Consider the following 18517-nt stretch of genomic DNA (forward strand, 5'->3'; position numbering starts at 1 on the left):
AATGTCTGAGAAAATCACATCTTATTTTTGTTAGATGAAGCAGTGTTGCAGCTTTCTGGCCAGTCTTCAAGCTGAGGTTCCTGACTGCTCTGCTGTGAGCTTCACTCAAGAAGAGCCCCAGGAGCTTCTGGCCCAGGCCGAAATGCACCAGGCTGGTTTGGAGCAGGAGCAGCAGGCCTTAGCGTCCCTGGAGCATCGCCTGGAGCACGCCCTAAGCTTGTCCAGGGCCCAGGATCCCAGCAGCCCTGGGCCTGTTGGCAAAACACTAGTAAAGATTAAAGAGAACGTCAGGAGGTGGGATTTGGATAATTTACAAATATAATATGATTCCATATTTATGTCAGAGATACTGAGGAAATCCTGTTCTGCATAGCCTGGAGGAGAGGAACCTGCTGGTGGTAGCTGCAGCCCAAGCAGAGGAGAAGGAAAGACAGCAGGTCCAAGACAAGTTAAAAGAGTTGGAGAATCACGTTTCAGGTCTTCTGCCAAATCTGGAAAACTGTTTGAATCCAGGCAAACAACAGGTCAGGACCTCACTGTTGTACAACCCATTACTATTTTTTTAATAAAGCAGAGGAAGTGATATATGTTGAAGGAAAAAACTATTTATGTAAAATCAGAAGAAATGGTAAATAAATGAAATTGGTTCTGTAAAATCACAGTATTTTTAGATTAACTGATACAACTGCAGTGACAAACATGTACATACTGTGGGCAATGGATTGATTTTTTTTTTTTTAACCTTTATTTCGCCAGGAAAATCCCATTGAGTTTAAGAAACCTATTTTTCAAGTCAGTCCTGGCCAAGATAGGCAAGAGCAAATACAAAACACAGTCACAAAATTACACAATTAAAAAGAAAAGGACTAAACTCGCTAAATTAGTTTATGACAGTTTTTGGTCTTTCTTCTACATATTCCATGCATGAGGTGCAGAGTGGATGAAAGCCCTTTTAACCAATTCAGTGCAGGCATACGAACAGAAAACAAAAAATGATCTTGTGGTTGGAAAGAGTAAGGATCAGCACTTCTCTGTGCAATCAAGATACAAATGTAAATAGACAGTAGTCCAAGTGTTTCCCTATATATGAAAGTATATCAATGGCTGACCCTCGGGTGACCAGAGCAGGCCATCCCACCTGAGTATAACTCACAGTGGTGTGTCAGCTCTTTACAATTAGTAATAAACCTCAAAGAACCATGGTAAACAGTGGCAACACTTCAAAGACATTGAGCAGAAGCATTCATATACAAAAGATCTCCATAATCCAACACAGATAAAACAAAACAAAAAAAAGTTGCAACAGCATGAAAAAAGTTTCTTTCAGAACTTCAGTGATTAAATGAGAAACTGTTTTCTAATGTTCACTACTCTTAAGTCTCTTCTGTGAATAATAAAGTACAGTCAGTGGTTTACTGTAAGTCATCCTTCTCTTATAAAAACCGAGCTTTTCAAAGCTTAACTTAACCCCAACCTCGACCTTTGAACTGGATAATAAGTTAAATAAATTTAACAAATGAGACTTGAGAGCTAAACTTTTGACCCGTATCTAGCACTTATGTATGTTACTTGTACATTTTCTGTTCTCACAGGAGCTCGAAAAAGAGTTGTCCTCCCAGAAAGCCAAGTTAAAACACATCATTGACAGTGTGCAGAGTCGGTACGCCCAGATCCCAGCTGATATCTGCAGACGGTTACAAGAAGTTCAGCTGTCCATACAGAAAGTAGACGAAAAGGTAACCGCAAACTGGACATAACATACGAACAATCTCACTCCCAAACCCACCTTATTTTTATATGTGGTGTGATGGTTCTTCAGATCATGCAGAGGAACGACCAGTTTCGGAGGTTGACTGGTCAAGTGGCAGAGTTGAGTTCAGGACTGAACAGAGTGAAAGCTTTACTGGAGCAGAGGAGTCCAACTGTTACTGAGGCTCAAAAGGCACTCAAGGTAATGTGGTGTCGATTTATGTGTATTAACACAACATTTGAAAACCTGAATTTAAGTAATTTCGATTTTTTTTTTTTTTTTTCATGACAACCCCGTTACCTGTAAAGTCAGAATACAATATTTTTACCTTTTTTCATGAAATGACTGTGAAAATATTGTTGATTCTTGATAGATAAAGTATAACTGGGACACTAGTGAATATACAATGAAAGAGAAATATGTCTGAAAAGAAAATGATTCCAATTTATAGTGTGCATAGAGTCCTTTAATATGTCTTGTTAAAACAGCATATGACTTTCATCACAATTTTTTTTTTAAATTTGTAAAACCTGAGTGATAGCCTAATTATTACTAATCCATTAGTCTTTCCATGCTTATGCACCTGAATCGCTTCCCTCACAGTGAACAACTTCGAAGGTGACTCCATCATAAACACAGTCCACTTGTTTACATAACAAACTGAAACGTCACTTGGGCCTTTTTGAAAATTTTTGTTGTGAAGTGCATTGTGGGAATGGGAATTTCACGCAGCAGCAATTTGGCTGTCTCTTCATGAGTGCTGAACCCAAATGTCACCTTTACCTCTATCCACTGACTATACTTATTCTTTAAAACAACCCTGGTGGACTGTAGAATTTTACATTGTACTGATCTGGCTCCTATCTATCTCCGAAAGACTTTTCATGAACTTTCACAAACTCTTTTCAGCAACTGAAAATCAACACATTTGGTTTTAACTGGATGGTACTGGGATTAAAAATAACTAAAACTGTGAACATTGAAGTTACTTTTAATTTATTTACTTGGAGAAAATAACTTCATCACATTCTTAGACGTCAGACTGGATTTAGCACATTACAGTTATTATCCAGGTTCTTCACCCAGATCTTTTTTATACTTCTAATTTATTATTATGTATAGGGTATAGTGTTTACTCTTGTGTTCCATTTTTTTTCCCCCTTGTTTGTACTTGTATTCTACTGTATTTTTGTTGTGTGTCATGTTGCTGCAACACGGTAACTGCCCAATTTGGGATAAATAAAGTACATCTGTCTATGTGTAATTAAGTTTATTCCTTGTGGAAGGGTAATATGTGACTTTGCATGTTGTACACACTATTTTTCAGCGTGTGTGGGATGAACTTGACACATGGCACGGCCGTTTGATGCTCCTGGAGAACGAGGTCCAGGATCTTGCGGAGGACCTGCCGGATCAAGCTCATCTCCTTATGGACCAGCTCACACAGCCTCTGCAGTGTTACCAAAATGCTGCACAGATGGTGGAGCATCACACAGCCTTCCTCAGCAAAGTCAGCCATATTGTGTTCTATTCCTATCAGTACTGAATTCATACTCAAAGACTCTCGGTGATGTTACTTCAAGTTTGAATTGAATTGCCAATAACACTTTTCTACTCATGTTTCACTGTCTATATCAGATTCCTGCATGTCTTCAGGAGTTTGATGATGTTCTGCACAGAGCCACTGGCTGGTTGAATGAGGCTCGGTCTTGGCTTAGTGCTTCGTGTTTGTTCACCACAGCCAGAAGCCTCCAAAATCACACCAACTCCCTGAAAGTCAGTGACTCCAACTAACAAGCAAGCAAAAAAAACCTAAAGACAAAAAAATGTTGTGGATTTCTGATAATCCATGATAAATAATATGTTTTATGTTCAATGTTTTCTATATCATCTTGAGACCCAGATTTGCACTTTTGTCCTCTGTAAGAATTTCACAGCTTTACTTACAAAAAAAATGTCCACTGCAAAGCACATTCCATCAAAAAAAATATAATAAAAGATGTATCTGAAAAAAGCTGTTGCATTATGCTCTTTCCAATCAAGTCAAAACTTTCCTGGGTCTCAGGAGGATATATCTAGTATTATACTATATTTACCCTTATATTTATTATATATACGCTCCTGATCAAAATCTTAAGACCAGTTGAAAAATTGCAAGAATTTACATTTTGCACTGTTAGATCTTAAACCCACAACACAAAGATCCCATCACCTCAGGTCACAAGAGACTGTATCAACTAGTCCTTTCTTTGAACTAAGCAGAGTTTCAAAATGTAAAAAGAAGAAATGGGAGTGAGACTAAAAAAATTGAGTAAGCAATTTGTTGAAAACAACAATTAAACTGAAATAGGCTTCATCAGCCAATCAAAAGTTGAAGACCACAGCCTTTAAAAGCCAAAATCTGTGCAAAAATGTGGATTTAATGTAATTTTATGTCAGGTATTTAAAAAATTCTTGCAATTGTTCAACTTGTCTTAAGATTTTGATCAGGAGTGTAAATATTTAGATCACTACTTTCCTTCACTTAAAATCGAAAATGTCATTTCATACTTCTTACACCTAATACAAGTATCATTGTTGAACTTCAGCTGCTGCTGGACGACTCAGACAGGATCAGACACACGCTGCAGGAGTTCAGTCCAGTGTTGGCTGAAATCTCTGCTGTGTGTGATATAAGCTCCCAGGAAAAGAGGCTGAACGACACTGACCAGCAAGTGCACAGAATGCAACAGAGCATTGTGCAGCCGCTGGAGCATCTGCTACAGGCTGCTGCGGTAAATATTTAAAAATTCAACATCTTCTAATGCTTCTAAGATTCTGTTGGTCTGAAAGTACATGGCAGGAAAATTGATTTACCACAACATCACACATGTTCATTCTGGAAACAAAACATTGATCCAGTGTAGAAGAACAAATCTGACAAGTTGCTGGTATTTTGCTTCTCAGGTGGTGGAGGCTATGGAAGCTGAAGTGAGGACCATGGAGAAGAATGTTTCAAAGATTAAAGCAATTTTATCCTCTGTGGACAACGACTGCATAAGTCAGGCAGAGCATCTTCACAACCGACAGGTAAAGCAATGCAATTATAAAGCTTACTGACTGTGTTTAATATTTCATTACATAGATGTAAATAGCAGATGTGATGTTGAGCACTTAAATGTACATCACTGCGGGTCTCTGTTTATAAGAATAATCCTGTTTCTGCAAGGTGAATTTATGTAAATACTGATTTTAAAGGAGTTATATAGATATGTGGCAGATATTCCAATATCTCAACATTAGTGCTAAATTGCGTATTACCATACACATAGGGCAATCAAAACAAATCAACACTATGAATCCAGACTGTATCACTCACTGAATAAAGTGTTATGTTCATTGTCTACACACATATGGGATCATTGCATTTTCTTCAAACTAAAACTCATAGGTGGTTATTTTGACAGTCAGGCAAAAAACACTGTGCCCTATAACCTTCATGTGCTGCATCGCCTGATAGTTTATGATATTATGGACAGAAAAATGCAACAATAAAACTACAAATTACCTCTGTTTTCTGTACAGTTTGTGTTGTCAATAGCTGCACTAAAGATCTGTTTGGAATCGTCCGAACAAGGTCAGAACTGTCACACTTAAACCGTGTATCAACAAATGTCAAACTTAGCAAAGATAAAAACATCACATAATACCTTCATGGGCCTCATAAAGAAACTCACCTGTGTAGAAGAAACACTGTGATTTGATGTTATTTCAATTAAAACAAAAGGTCAGTCAGTGAACAATAGAATAGAATAGATCTTTATTGTCATTGAGGAACAGTGAAAATCTGATTAGCAGCTCTGTTTCTGTTAAGCAGCAAATGATTAAAGTGTAGAAAAGTCTGTATAAAAATCACATAAAATACCGAGAAACATTGGCAACATACAAAAACTACAGAGATAAAATATTAAATATACAAATACTACTAAAATACTCCTAAATATGACTAAAATATACAACTCTTTTCTACAGATAAAAATTATGTGCTACATATATATATATATATATATATATATATATATATACACACATATATATATATATATATATATATATATATATATATATATAAAAAACAAGATGCAGTGGTGTTATTATTGCACTGAGGTAGGGATGTGGGTGACAAAAGGCCCTGAGGGATTTAAAGGAAGGTCATTTCCTAGTGAAGGGGTGAATGTTGTGTAGACTAAATCTTTGGACAGAAATGTAAAAGATGATGTTCCTCTGTCTCTTTGAACCTGAAGGTGATCCAGGCTAACATGCAGTTAATGAGGAGGACGCTGAAGGAAATGGAGAGGTGCAAAGGAGAGCTGGACCTCCCACAGGGGTCTGAGGAGAGCCTGGTGGTCTTCATCAAAATCCGACCGCTACTGCAGCAGCTTGAGGAGCTGGAGGAACTCTGTCAGCAACAAGCTGCGCTGCTGGAGGTACGCCACAGTGTGTTATCAAGATGCCACTGCACATACTGTAGGACAGGAGGAGATGGGATGTTGTGTTTCGGTCATACACAAACTTTGCGGCTCTCTGCTTTGATGCACATAAATGACAGAAATTTCTCAAATATTCTGTAGTAGAACCAGTATGTTTTTTTTATTGTCACTTTTTTGTTTTAAAGAACAACATCGCGGAGGGAGAAGGGAGTATGATGTCCATATCCAACCCTCCTGGAGATACACAGCAGGTACAAGGATCTCTGCTTAATAAGAAGATGTTCTTATACTACAGATCACCTGTTTCAGATTTCATTTTGTAAATACCAGAGTCCAAGTCCAGGATTTCCACTAAATCCCAGGTAGATAAAAACAGTGAATTCTTCAAGGAAATGAGACTTCCATATGTTACCTGGACTTAGTTGAACCCGCCGGCTAACCTTCCTGACTACGAAGCATATCATCATCATCATCAAAAAATCTTTTATATTGTAGTTCAGTTTTTGTTGGTTTTTGCATGCAATTCATTTCAACAAAACGGCCCAAAAATAATCACCTGCCAAAATCAGACTATGCCTTTTAAACGCATCACTTTACACTTATATATCCATTAAACTCTGTTGGTATTTTTACCTTTGTTTCTAATATCAGTTTTGTTTTCAGCTACATCAGTGAAAAAGTACTTCTGTTCAAATGTAAATGGTAAATGCATGCATGTTAAAAGAAATGTGTACCCTGATATCACATGAAGGGATAGTATTTCCTCCAAAATATGTTAAAGAATATAAAACACCATAACAGAAGAATATTAAGGAATGAATGGAGCCATTACAAAAAATTAATAAGTTTTCACCTTTTATTATCGCTAAAAGCAGGAAACATTTGAGGTGTCTAGTTCAGAGGAAGAGGAGGAAGATGATGAGTGTTGCCACTCGTCATCCTCTGACACACTAACATGCAGTATCCCTGAGGTAAATCTGTTAAATAATTCCATCTTAGAACAGCATGTTTCTGGGTAGTACTTTCCATTGGTTTTATTCCAGGATATCACATCTTGGAACAAAAACTGCTGGCACTTTTTTCTTTTGTTTTTCCTCTAAATTCTCACACTTGAAGGGATAAGAAACTTCAAGAATTCACAAAATTAAGATTTTTTTTTTTCCAATAGAACTGTAATTTAGTGGCTCCGTCTTTCATTTATTTTCTCCTTCACTTCACAGTTTTCAGCTTTACTGTCACTTCTGTTTTCCATGATCACTGCATGCAGGATTTGAGCAGATCTTTGCAAACTCTCCAGCATGTTTGATATGGCACTGTGCGAGGCAGCCAGTCCTGCTGCCCTTTAATCCACTCCGGCTCTGTCAGAAGCAGCTGCTCGAAATATGTTGCGCCTCAGGATGTTGTCCTTTCATAGACACATTGACAATGAGAGCTGCATGTATATATAAGAAAGGGCACATGAGTTGGACTGACAATTTGCGCATTTATCGTTGAACCCATGTGTTAGGACCCAGAGGAGACGCTCAGCACCTCAGACATGGAGAGAATTACTGAATTTGAGCTACATCCAGACGTAGAGGTAACATTTATGACATATTTATTAATGTGTTTATTTCCTCACAGATACCACATATACTTTACCATCAAGACAATCTTTGGTCCAATATTTTGCTTACTAACCAGAACTTATTCACCTGGCTTTCAGGTTATGTCTGCTCAGTCTTGTTCTGAAGCTGGACTGGTACCTGTGGAGCCTGGGCTTGATACCAAAGAGTCAGGATGTGAAAAAATGGAAGGTGGAAGTGATTTAATAGCAATGAAAACCAGACTTTATTCCAAAGCTGATGTTGGCGATACGACTTCACAGTCTCCTCAGACAGCAGCTGCTGTGGAAGGAACAAGACTCATCCCCAATAGGCCTGTAACTCCTTTTGCTGCAGCCACTGCATCATTTGAGATCACAGACGAGGAGGACGAACATCCATTGTTATCAACGGCTTCCAGTCAGCGTCTGGTCAGTGTATCGGGGAAAAGGAAAAAAAAAAATTTTTTTTAAATTTTCCATTTCATTTTCAAGTAAAATATATGATGATCTTTCTTGTCATTTAAAGGGAACACTACATTTTTTGCATTCAACAAATACACAACAGAAGCTCAAACTTTATTGATTTCTTTACTGTTTTTATTTACTTTGTTCCATTTTTTTCACTGTGCAGGACACACTAGATGAGTGGAAGGAGCAGACTGAGAACAAGGGCAGTCATAGCAATTTGGTAGAAAAATCCCAACAAGAACAAAACTCCTTGGAAGCAACAGTCAGGTAAAACGCACTTATAGCTCACATGCACCTGCAAAACATAAATGATGGAGTATTGTGTGTCTCCACATGCTTTCATGCTTTAATCTGCACAGGTACGAAGATGAGGATGAAGAGCAGCAAAAATGGAGTCAACTGTATACACAAATCTCTCAAAAACTCACAACTCTGAAAAAGGTCCAGGAGGAACTTCAGATGATGGTTAGTTCAGAAAATTATTCTTCATATCTTTGTATTCTTCACTTTGAACCACACTGTACATTACTGTTTTATGCTATGCTTGTTTAGGTTCCAGAGAGGGAGATGGTCTCAACGGGATCTGCCTCTGCCGTCCTCCAACAGGCACATGAGTCCATCTCAATGCTGACACAAACAGTACAAGTGTGTACAATATGGGTGATTGTGGTTTATCATTACCATAGTGTATTATCAAAGCTCTTTGCTGCTCTTGCCACATAAAGTAGTGTTTTAATGATTAACCATAGATTTATAATTACAATCAATTGCAGACTTATTTATGTTTTCATTTCAAATCTGACAAAAGTTCTCATAACAGCCACTAGTGTCATTAATAATAACCATTTCTGAATGTTATACAGGGAGGCAAGAGGTATTGTTTTGGTTTGGTTTGTTTGTTAACACCCTAGCAGCAAAACTATTGGTTGAATTCATACCAAACTGGGTTTATCGATTGCCAGTGACCCAGAAGAGATCTGATTACATTTTGGGAAAAGTTGGTCAAAGTTTAAATTTTTTATGAATTTTTTACATCTTTTTTTTTTTTTTCCCCCATTTACTTTTAATGGGCGAAATTTCACATGTCTGTAGCAGCACAACTATTGGTTGAATTCATACCAAACTGGGTTTATCGATTGGCAGTGACCCAGAATAGATGTGGTTACATTTTGGGAAAAGTAGTTCAAAGTTCAAATTTTTTATGAATTTTTAAATCTTTTTTCTTCTTCCTTTTACTTATAATGGGTGAAATTTCAAATATCTATAAAAACATAAATTTTGTTTCAATTTACTTCAAACTTGGCACATATATAGAGGCAGTTGATATGCTGACATCAGCACATGCATAGACATCATGACATCAGCTGGATTGATGGCAAAATAAGCTACAATATTTGCAAGGGGTGGGGTTTGTTGTGCATGGGACCGGTATTTTGTTTGTGATATTGCATTCCAAAACAGCCTAGACACTGCTGAATCACAGAACATGCTAATCATGGTATTGTCATTTCTCAGGTGAACTCCACAGATGGTTCAGTTATAGAGAAGGATTTGTATGAGGCCCTGCGTAGGGTCCTCCTCTGTCTGGACGCATTGACTGACCTTCTGTTGACGCCTGTGGGAGCTGGTGAAGACGACCTCCAGTTCAGGCTGCTGCATCATGAGGTGGTTAGAACACAAGCATACATATCCAACAGCTTATGTACAGTATATACTGCATGGTTGGGTTAGCATTGCATAAATCTGCTGTATTAAGAGAACGTTTTTCCAACGCCTGATCACTTCATCTAATTAACAGTAATATCACTGTCATTTTCTTTAACCCTCCGTTGACTGAACAGCTCTGTATCCTTTTCTAATGGTCTGTTGGTGTCCTCCGTAGTGTGTATCAGCTGAAATGGCGACACTGACTGACCTGCTGAATAAAGTGGAGGCGCTGGAGAACAGACCTGCATTTTTGAGGGATGGTGCAGATGCATCCCTCTGTGTTGCCTGCCTTCAGGAATGTCTACATACAGCACAGCAGGGTGTTGGACAATCCCACAGTCAGCTTCTCACACAACTGGGCCTCACAGACCAACAACAGGTTTGTTAGACATCTGAGCTGAAGAACCAAAGAACATTTTCACATTACGCAAGGGTCCTCTAAACTAAATGCAGCCCTTCATAATGGCGAAGAAATAAATTAGATGCCATAAAATCTCTGTATGAATGGGATCCAATATCTGAACCAAAATACTATTTCCTTTCTCATGTAGGAGATGTCCTTGAACCACCTGTGTGTTGTGGATGATATTGATCTGGGACAAAGTGACATGTTTCCGAGTCTAAAGAGTGCTCCTGATTTGAAGGTAACCAGCCCTTTGTACATGTTTTCATTGTCTGTAGTAGTGTAAGGCTTTGGTAAATGTATATCTTCGTGATTTAAAGCAAAGTTAAAGTACTGACATTGAGGTAAAATTATAATTCAGTAGAAGTGAGGTTACTTATTACTCAAAAGTAAAGGCAAACATTTTTTTAAGCTTATTTTGAGTAAAAGGTGCTTTTTTTTTTTTTTTTTTTTTTTTTTTTTACAACTTCTTTTGTATTATTTTATTTTGATTATAATGTTGATTATTTATAGTCCTACATAGCACAGCCTCTATCAGGTCTCAGATGAAAAACTTGTGAAGATGGGGAATGTCTCTGGTGTGGATGTAGCTTAAGTAAGCAGAGCCTAACCTTCCAGATTTACACAAATGCAAAACATTGATAATTTGCTGCCAACGCCCTGTGAGCCAACATTGCAAAGCTACTGGTTGTTACCATGAATACATGTGAAATCTTCTTGTGCAGGTTGGATACAGAACCTTTTTGGACAAACAGAACAGGATTTTCTTCATGTTTAACTTTGTTATCTTTAATGAGCAATTGATTTGCTCTCTAGGCATTGGAGATCACATCATATCCTGGCAAGTAGTTTGTGGACTTTGAAAAGAAAAAAGTTGATGTCTTTTTCTATTTTATTTATTTAACTAGGAAGGCAATTGAGAATGAAATCACTTTTTCAGGGGAAACCTGGCAAAGGAAACACACAGTTTCAAACAAATCATAAAGTCGATCATGACAAAAAAGTACAAGATAACACTTTGAAACAGAGAAGGGAAAAAACATGAGACAAAAAATCAGCTTAAGAATAGCAATTATAAAACTTCACTCTGATCTTAATGCTCTCTATTTAATGCTAAATGTAGACGAGATAAAGACACTGTTTGCCATTTCTGATTTCAGCAACCTAGTGTTTCAGAAAAAGTATTAGAAGATTAAAAGTAGCAGTTTATTTTGTTGTCATAGCTGATAGTTGCCTTAATTACAGAGTAGAAGTGCACATTCAGAGTAGTGTATTTTCCTTAAACTTTGTGCTTCAACTCTTTCTCTCTGCAGTGTGTGTTGGGCCGACATCTGAGAGAAAGTCCAGGGGAAAAAGCCAAGCTACAGGAAGCTTCCCAGTCATTGCTTCGGGGGATAACTCGGCTCCTGGAACTGGGTGAAGAGTGCATAACAGAGGGCCAGACGAGCAAAGCGCACAACCGCAGCCAACTTCAAGCCACTCTCTGCAGACACAAGGTATGTCCCTGTGCTTTCAGCGAGTTCAACAGGAAAAGCCTCTTCAAAGTTTTGAATGCGATGCCGAAACAACCTCAGAAAGGCTTATAATTAGCTTTAGAACCCAACATGTTTAATTGCATCCTGTGTTTATCTTTGCTTCTCTATATCTGCACGTTTTCATCTCACTCATGCTGTGAATCTGGTTTTGTGGTCATTTAGAGGCTCCTGCAGGTCCTTGGTTCTCAGTTGGCTTTTGCACAGTATCTTTTCCAACACGAGCCAGAAGCCCTGAAGTGTCAAGAGGATGACTGGGTACAGCTGGGAATCAGGGCCAAAGCTTTGCAGCAGAAGGCTTTGGAGGAGGAAGTGGCTTCTCAAAGGAGGCTCCAGGTTTGTAGCCCACATTTGCTGAAGGCCATTTGAATTCATACATGTTCATTTTTCTTTTGGATGTCTTTTTTTGGGGGGCATGTTTGAGCTCACAAATGAAACTAAAAAAATAGATGTGCATGTTTGGATCCACTAAAGGTCTGGACACCATGGGAGAGTAATTGTGGTCAACTGGGAAGGCTGCTGGATGAGTGTGAAGCCGTGATCAACAGCGGGGAACCAGAGGGGAATGATGATGAGTTTAAAGTACAGCAAAGAATAGAAGCCTGCCAGGTAAATGGACTGGGCTTGTTTTTTGTTGTTTTCTAATCAGACATGAAGTTTATCAGCTTTGTTACTATGCATTTTCATCATCTAATCATTTTTCTGCAGCTTACATAGCTTATTTATGTTGTGAATTTTTTGGATTTTTTCCATAAAAATTTATGCAGCTTTGGAAATAATTAAAGTGCTATGTCACACAGAGGTTTGGAGTATGCAAATGTGAAGCACTAAAGTCACATTTAAAGTCAAGAATAACCACATTTTCTCAATTATAAGTAATGAGGATAAAGCGGGTTCAGATGATGGATGGATATAAATGAAGATCATCTTATCTTGAACATGATCTAGAAGTAACTAATATTCTAAGAAGAGAAAAACAGACATTTAAATTGTTGTTATATTGAATTGCAAATAATTAAGTGGTTTAATGATCTAAAAGGACATGTAATTAATTCCCAGGTTTTTATTAATTTGTGTCCCTCAGATAAGCATAAGCCAATTTAAACTTTTTGGACCAAGTACTCTTAATGAAACATTGATAAAACATAAACAACACCTTTTACTTAGGATGAACACGTTACTGTGTAATTTTCTTCACAGGAGTCAATCTCCAAATTGAATAATGAAAACAACACTCATATACACCACAGAGACAAAAGCAGTGGAACACACTGAATTGTTTCATTGCTAACAAGAGGCTGGGCTTCAAAACAATAATGACAAATACAATAAATTTTATAGTGTAATTAAAACATACATTTCAGAGTTAGTTTTACTTAATTTTACTCATTGACATTTTTAGATTTATTTTCAGTATTTTAAATGTTCTGTCCCTAGATTTCTGAAATATTTGTCATGCTCTGACCATAAATAATCATTTTAAACCACAATTAAATATCTGATTTCTACAACTCTGACTCAGGAATTAAAATCAACAGGACTGGGTCCCACAGCTGTAGGTTTGATGTGCACCATTATTCTTGTCCATATACTGTATCTTGTGATCATGTTTTAAGCAAGAATTTTTTGTTTTCGACTCTTTGGAAATGTAGTTCTGTATATTTGTGATTATATGTCTCCGTATCATCTGTCAACCTTCTTGTATTTGCAAATCTCTTATTTGTTTCCTGCAGCTCAGGAAACATGAAACCTAAACTATACACACTTCACTGCGAATATATGAAAGAACCACTGTGAGCGAGCATTTTGATCTATTAGTTCTTTTCTGTAGTTATTCATTATAATAGGTCAGATGCTCAACATGAAATTAAATGTGCAACATCTGTAAAGCATTACTGCGTCATAAAAATGTAATACCCATTACTATATTTAAAAGTTGTTTTTTTTTTTATGTGATTTCTCCTCTATTAATCCCACATCCAGCTGACTCACATGTTGAGAAGTCTTTGTCAGATATAAAATGAAAAAAACATATCTTATTTTAGACCACTTTGCCAATCTTAACCTTCTATTTCCCTCCATAGTTGTAATTTTTGAAATGACATGACTCAGACTGAATGAGAAAAAATACTCGTGAAGACAGACAGGATGTTCTTATAGCATGAATCAAAAATATCAATAATATGAGGCTGTTAATTTGGTTTGATTTTACAGTGTACATTACTTTCTACTTATATAATTTAATGTATAGTTTCCTAGTATATCTTTCACCCCCCTGTTGGCCATGTAAATAATATTTACCATGTATTTTTCCTGTCAGAGAACACTGACCCAGCTGGATGAGAGCAGGCCAACTTTAGGGCTGATCCTGGATCAGGGTGATGCGCTGCAGACCGATTCAGTCACCCAGACAGGAGGCGCTCTGGAGCTGCGATGGCGAAGCATCTACAGGAGGACGGAGCAAGAGATGAATAGCTGTAGAGAGATCCGGGATAGCTGGGCCAGGTAGGGCAGGTTCAAACTTCTTATTAAAGCCAGAATAAGATCCTCTTCAAAAGACGATTTTATCATCTAATAGTCAAACCAGGCAGTTTTCATTTCTGACAAATTGTTCTATTCCTGTCTTGAACAAACATGTATCAGATTCTGCACATAGAAGCAAAGTAATTAACAGAGTTCACATCAGCTAGGGCTGTAAAGGACTATTATAAAAACTATAATCTTTAAACTAACAGTTTCATTCTTTGCCAAAGCTCTTTTAAAATAATCTGTTCAGGATTTGATAAGTTAACAGTATTTTGTTAAAGGGTCATAATCATAACTTGTGGTAGTAATATTATATGGATAGATTTAGTTATAAAACAGTTTATCTTTCCTAAACCAGAATGAAAGACTGACAGACCATGGCAGGAAACTGTAGTTCTTAAATCCACACTAGTTTGACATCTGCTTTAATCTTGGTTGTAATTAGTAAACATTCCTGAAATGAAAGCGAGTGAAACATGTAGAGTTTCAGTGTTGGATCCACACTTAAGTGCTTCCTTCAATTAGTTTGATCGAGTTGTAATGTTCTGCTCTGCTGGATGAGCCATCTGTGTTTCCTCCCCACAGATTCCAGACAAACTCTGATTCAGTCAGTGAGTGGCTGGACGGCGCCAACAAACAGCTACAAACATGGACCGACCTGGCCGACACTTCTGACCTAAAACAGGAGTGTGTTCACAGCAGTTTGATCAAGCTTCTGGTAAGAGTTTTCAGTCTGCTAAGTTGATTTCAGTTTGACATAAAATTATCAGTTTAGTAAAATCAAGCCATCAGAGCCTATTGTTTTGAAGTCCCACAAGCAACTGGCATCATGTGGTGTTATTTCCTGTTAGAAAACACAGTGTTAAACTTGGTTTGGGCTATAACATGTATTATGAGATAATTTGTGTTTATTATTTCAGGACTAAGAGGAAGTACGAAAACATAAGCAAAAATAAAGAAATACTTGGTAAATGTGCACGTGTAGACTGGAGTGTAACAGGTGGTGTTAAGCTCAGATATAAGAAGGAAAAAAAGGACAAAAAAATTGGGAAAATCTGCATAAATACAAAAGTTTGAAGCTTTAAGAAAAAAAACTGTTATTTTTATGTGTGAGTTATAGGATCACAGATAAAGAAAAAATGCAATATATCTGTAGATAGATCTCATGGTGAAATTAAAAAATTGTTTGGCCTGAAAACCAACTATCTGCTGTAGGATGTACAATTACAAGCACACACTTTCATCAGACTGATAGTGTGTGTGTGGATGACTGATGTGGGACCAAGTGAAATCTTTCCAGATCTAAGAAATGTACCTGATTGAACCAACCCTTCTGCAAACAGCTTTGTGTGTCAGTGAGTGTTTTGTGTGTTGCAATAAAAGGCAGTCTAAAAGGCAAATACAAGGCCTTTTCATGAACTTTTATATGAAGTACAATTCTAGATAATAAAGAATGACTTTGCATAAATTTTGTCAAATATTTTGCACACAATTTAAGACCAAATCTGTGCATAAATTCACAATTTCTTAAATGAGCAAATCTCTGACTTCTGCCATCAGGACTTTTCCATGGAGGTTGGATCCATGTCAGTCCAGAAGGCGTCTGCATCCAGGGAGGCCACTCAGCTGCTCCACCTGATGGAAGCTGATTGTCCCGGAATCAGAGATCAGCTCGGTAAACTGGAGGTCATCTGGAGCCAGATGACCTCTGACTTGTCCAAGACTCAAGAACAGCTACAGCAGGTACACTATCTGCAAAAAAGATCATTCTGGGCTGGAAAAAATGCATTAAATATGAGAAATGGACATGTGCTATGTCTGTCCAGCGAATAATTAAACTGTGGTTTAATTGTATTAAACAAATTCTGCAGTGGTCACAGTCACCTGTAGCACATACCAGATGCTTCAACGGTAACTTTGTTTTTCCATCAAATTCTCCAAACTGTAGATATCACCACTTTCCAAATGCAGTAACTCAAACTGTGCTGGTCCTGCTGTGTTTCAAAAATAATTAGGCATTGAGAAATGTTCTCCAGTGAAGGGAGTGTAAAGTTAGACCTGGCGGAAATCAGTTTTGAGCTGATTGAGGACCGGACATTTTGGGAGGACAAGGAAAGGAGGAGAAGGACACTTTTAATTTTATTTCACCATTTATCACCAGTGAATGGAAACAGGATCAGTAAATTATTATAATAATCACCAGGCTTTACCTTGTAGAAATCACAACATGAGAGGAACATAAAGAAATTTTGTTATTGTACAAAATTGTATATTTTAACTAAAGTACCAAAACAGATAGTTATGATGAAAAACACAAGACTCAATGCACCAGGTCGTCTATGTTGTGCTTTTTAGCATCTGCTGGCAGGATGGCCACTGCTGGAGCTGCTGTCAGACCTTGAACACTGGATCAAGAAGGTAGAGACAAGACTAAACAAAGACAAAGAAGCGACAGTGACGGCCAAAGATGCTGCTCAGATCAGTGAAATCCTACAACAATACCAGGTACTCATGTCACCTCCGTCAACCTTGATGTTCACTCCGCCAAATTTAGGTGTGAATTAACATAATGCTCTCTTGATTATTGGTTTTTGTTACCTCCGCCAAGGAGGTTATGTTTTTGCCCGCGTCGGTTTGTCAGTCTGTCCGTGTGCAAGATAACTCAAAAAGCTATGGATGGATTTGGATGAAAATTTCAGGAAATGTTGATACTGGCACAAGGAGCAAATGATTAAATTTTGGTGGTGATCGTTAAATTTTGGTGGTGCTCGGGGGGTGGAGGGCACTAATCTGCCTTGGCGGAGGTCTGCGCTCACCGAGTGCTTTTCTAGTTTTATGAATGTCTCTATTGACTCCCCTCCGTGAATCGTCACCTTATCATGGAGGAGGGGTTTGAGTGGCTTTTTAATCCCAGCAACTATGTTGTCTAGTGCAACTCACCCCTGATAGGTTCTACCAAGGCAAAATGAGATACTGTGTCAGATGTGGTTATACTGGGTCCATCCCTGCAGCCCACAGTCAGTGGTTGGGCCCTCATCCATGAGACCAAACTGGGCTCATTCTTAATGAGTGACACAGGACTGTCCTCCTGCGGGGTGACCATAGGGGTAGCAGTCAAAGGGGCTTCAGATGTCCAAAGTATGGATGCCCAAACTGGCTTTGGAGATAATTGCTATTCACTCTGTAATGATGTAGGAGCCTGAGCTTGTATGGGATGTTTACCTGAACACATTTGCACTCTAGAGTTACCCAGGATCAGAGTGACAAACATACATGGGCATACATGTAGCCCTCTGGTCCGCTGCCAGTTATGTCTCATTTTGAGTTGTGTGAGAGGATTGTTTCCTGATCTTCAGGTTTGAGAGTGGACTCTGAGTACTGTTTGTACGTATGCACTGAGCACTAGTCCTGTTCCTCTTGGGGTGTTTGAGTGGGGTACTGGAGGGGGTTCCCTCTGTGGACTCCATTCTTCTACTGGGGGACTTAAACATTCACGTGGGCAACAACAGTGAAATCTGAAGGGACATTATTGGGAAGAAGGACCTACCACATCTGAACCCAAGTGATCAAATTAAATTTTATTTATATTGCGCCAAATCACAACAAAAGACATTTTACATTTAGAGCTGGTCATGACTGATTCTTAATAAGCCATTTAATGTTTTAATTGTGATGTTTTAAGCATATGTGTGTTAATAAATACTTGGTGGCAGGACATTGTAGGCATCTGTAGTCATATGATCAGATTTGCAGGCATGTTTCATGGACACCCTGGTGAAGAAAGGACCTGAGCTGTCCACAGCAGCAGAAACAGGTGGATGTATAGATGTATTAGTGTCTGAAGTGACTTCTTAATATTTTCTGTTGCTTCAGGAGTTAAAGGCAGGCATAGATAATGGACAAGTCCTTCTTGATTTCCTGTGCCAGTCTGGGCCTCAGGCTGTGGGAGTAGATGTCCAGGCCATTCGCTCTGAACGAACAATGTTCGCAGAGCAACTTGGTGCCCTCAGGCTGCGTTGGCTGGACCTCCAAGGGGAGCTGAAGAGTCAGGTGTGTATGTCAGCTATTTCATGAACT

At 38.2% G+C, this 18517-nt stretch overlaps 1 protein-coding gene across 1 annotated transcript in view; it reads left to right on the top strand.

Moving 5' to 3' along the window:
- The window catches only part of syne2a (spectrin repeat containing, nuclear envelope 2a), a 93836-nt gene that overhangs the window by 34085 nt on the left and 41234 nt on the right, over positions 1 to 18517 (top strand). Inside the window, exons 28-54 of the mRNA XM_030128355.1 lie at positions 35 to 294; positions 374 to 524; positions 1593 to 1736; positions 1820 to 1951; positions 3078 to 3260; positions 3389 to 3526; positions 4339 to 4524; positions 4697 to 4819; positions 6034 to 6216; positions 6405 to 6470; positions 7095 to 7190; positions 7727 to 7798; positions 7925 to 8233; positions 8436 to 8539; positions 8632 to 8737; positions 8825 to 8917; positions 9788 to 9937; positions 10155 to 10358; positions 10531 to 10623; positions 11696 to 11878; positions 12080 to 12250; positions 12389 to 12523; positions 14235 to 14419; positions 15026 to 15158; positions 16001 to 16183; positions 16796 to 16945; positions 18314 to 18490. Of these exons, the coding sequence (XP_029984215.1) occupies positions 35 to 294; positions 374 to 524; positions 1593 to 1736; positions 1820 to 1951; positions 3078 to 3260; positions 3389 to 3526; positions 4339 to 4524; positions 4697 to 4819; positions 6034 to 6216; positions 6405 to 6470; positions 7095 to 7190; positions 7727 to 7798; positions 7925 to 8233; positions 8436 to 8539; positions 8632 to 8737; positions 8825 to 8917; positions 9788 to 9937; positions 10155 to 10358; positions 10531 to 10623; positions 11696 to 11878; positions 12080 to 12250; positions 12389 to 12523; positions 14235 to 14419; positions 15026 to 15158; positions 16001 to 16183; positions 16796 to 16945; positions 18314 to 18490 (4110 nt within the window). The remainder of the gene's footprint in view (positions 1 to 34; positions 295 to 373; positions 525 to 1592; positions 1737 to 1819; positions 1952 to 3077; positions 3261 to 3388; positions 3527 to 4338; positions 4525 to 4696; positions 4820 to 6033; positions 6217 to 6404; positions 6471 to 7094; positions 7191 to 7726; positions 7799 to 7924; positions 8234 to 8435; positions 8540 to 8631; positions 8738 to 8824; positions 8918 to 9787; positions 9938 to 10154; positions 10359 to 10530; positions 10624 to 11695; positions 11879 to 12079; positions 12251 to 12388; positions 12524 to 14234; positions 14420 to 15025; positions 15159 to 16000; positions 16184 to 16795; positions 16946 to 18313; positions 18491 to 18517) is intronic.

The sequence above is a fragment of the Sphaeramia orbicularis genome, chromosome 24 (genome assembly GCF_902148855.1).
Source record: "Sphaeramia orbicularis chromosome 24, fSphaOr1.1, whole genome shotgun sequence".
Lineage (NCBI taxonomy): Eukaryota > Metazoa > Chordata > Actinopteri > Kurtiformes > Apogonidae > Sphaeramia > Sphaeramia orbicularis.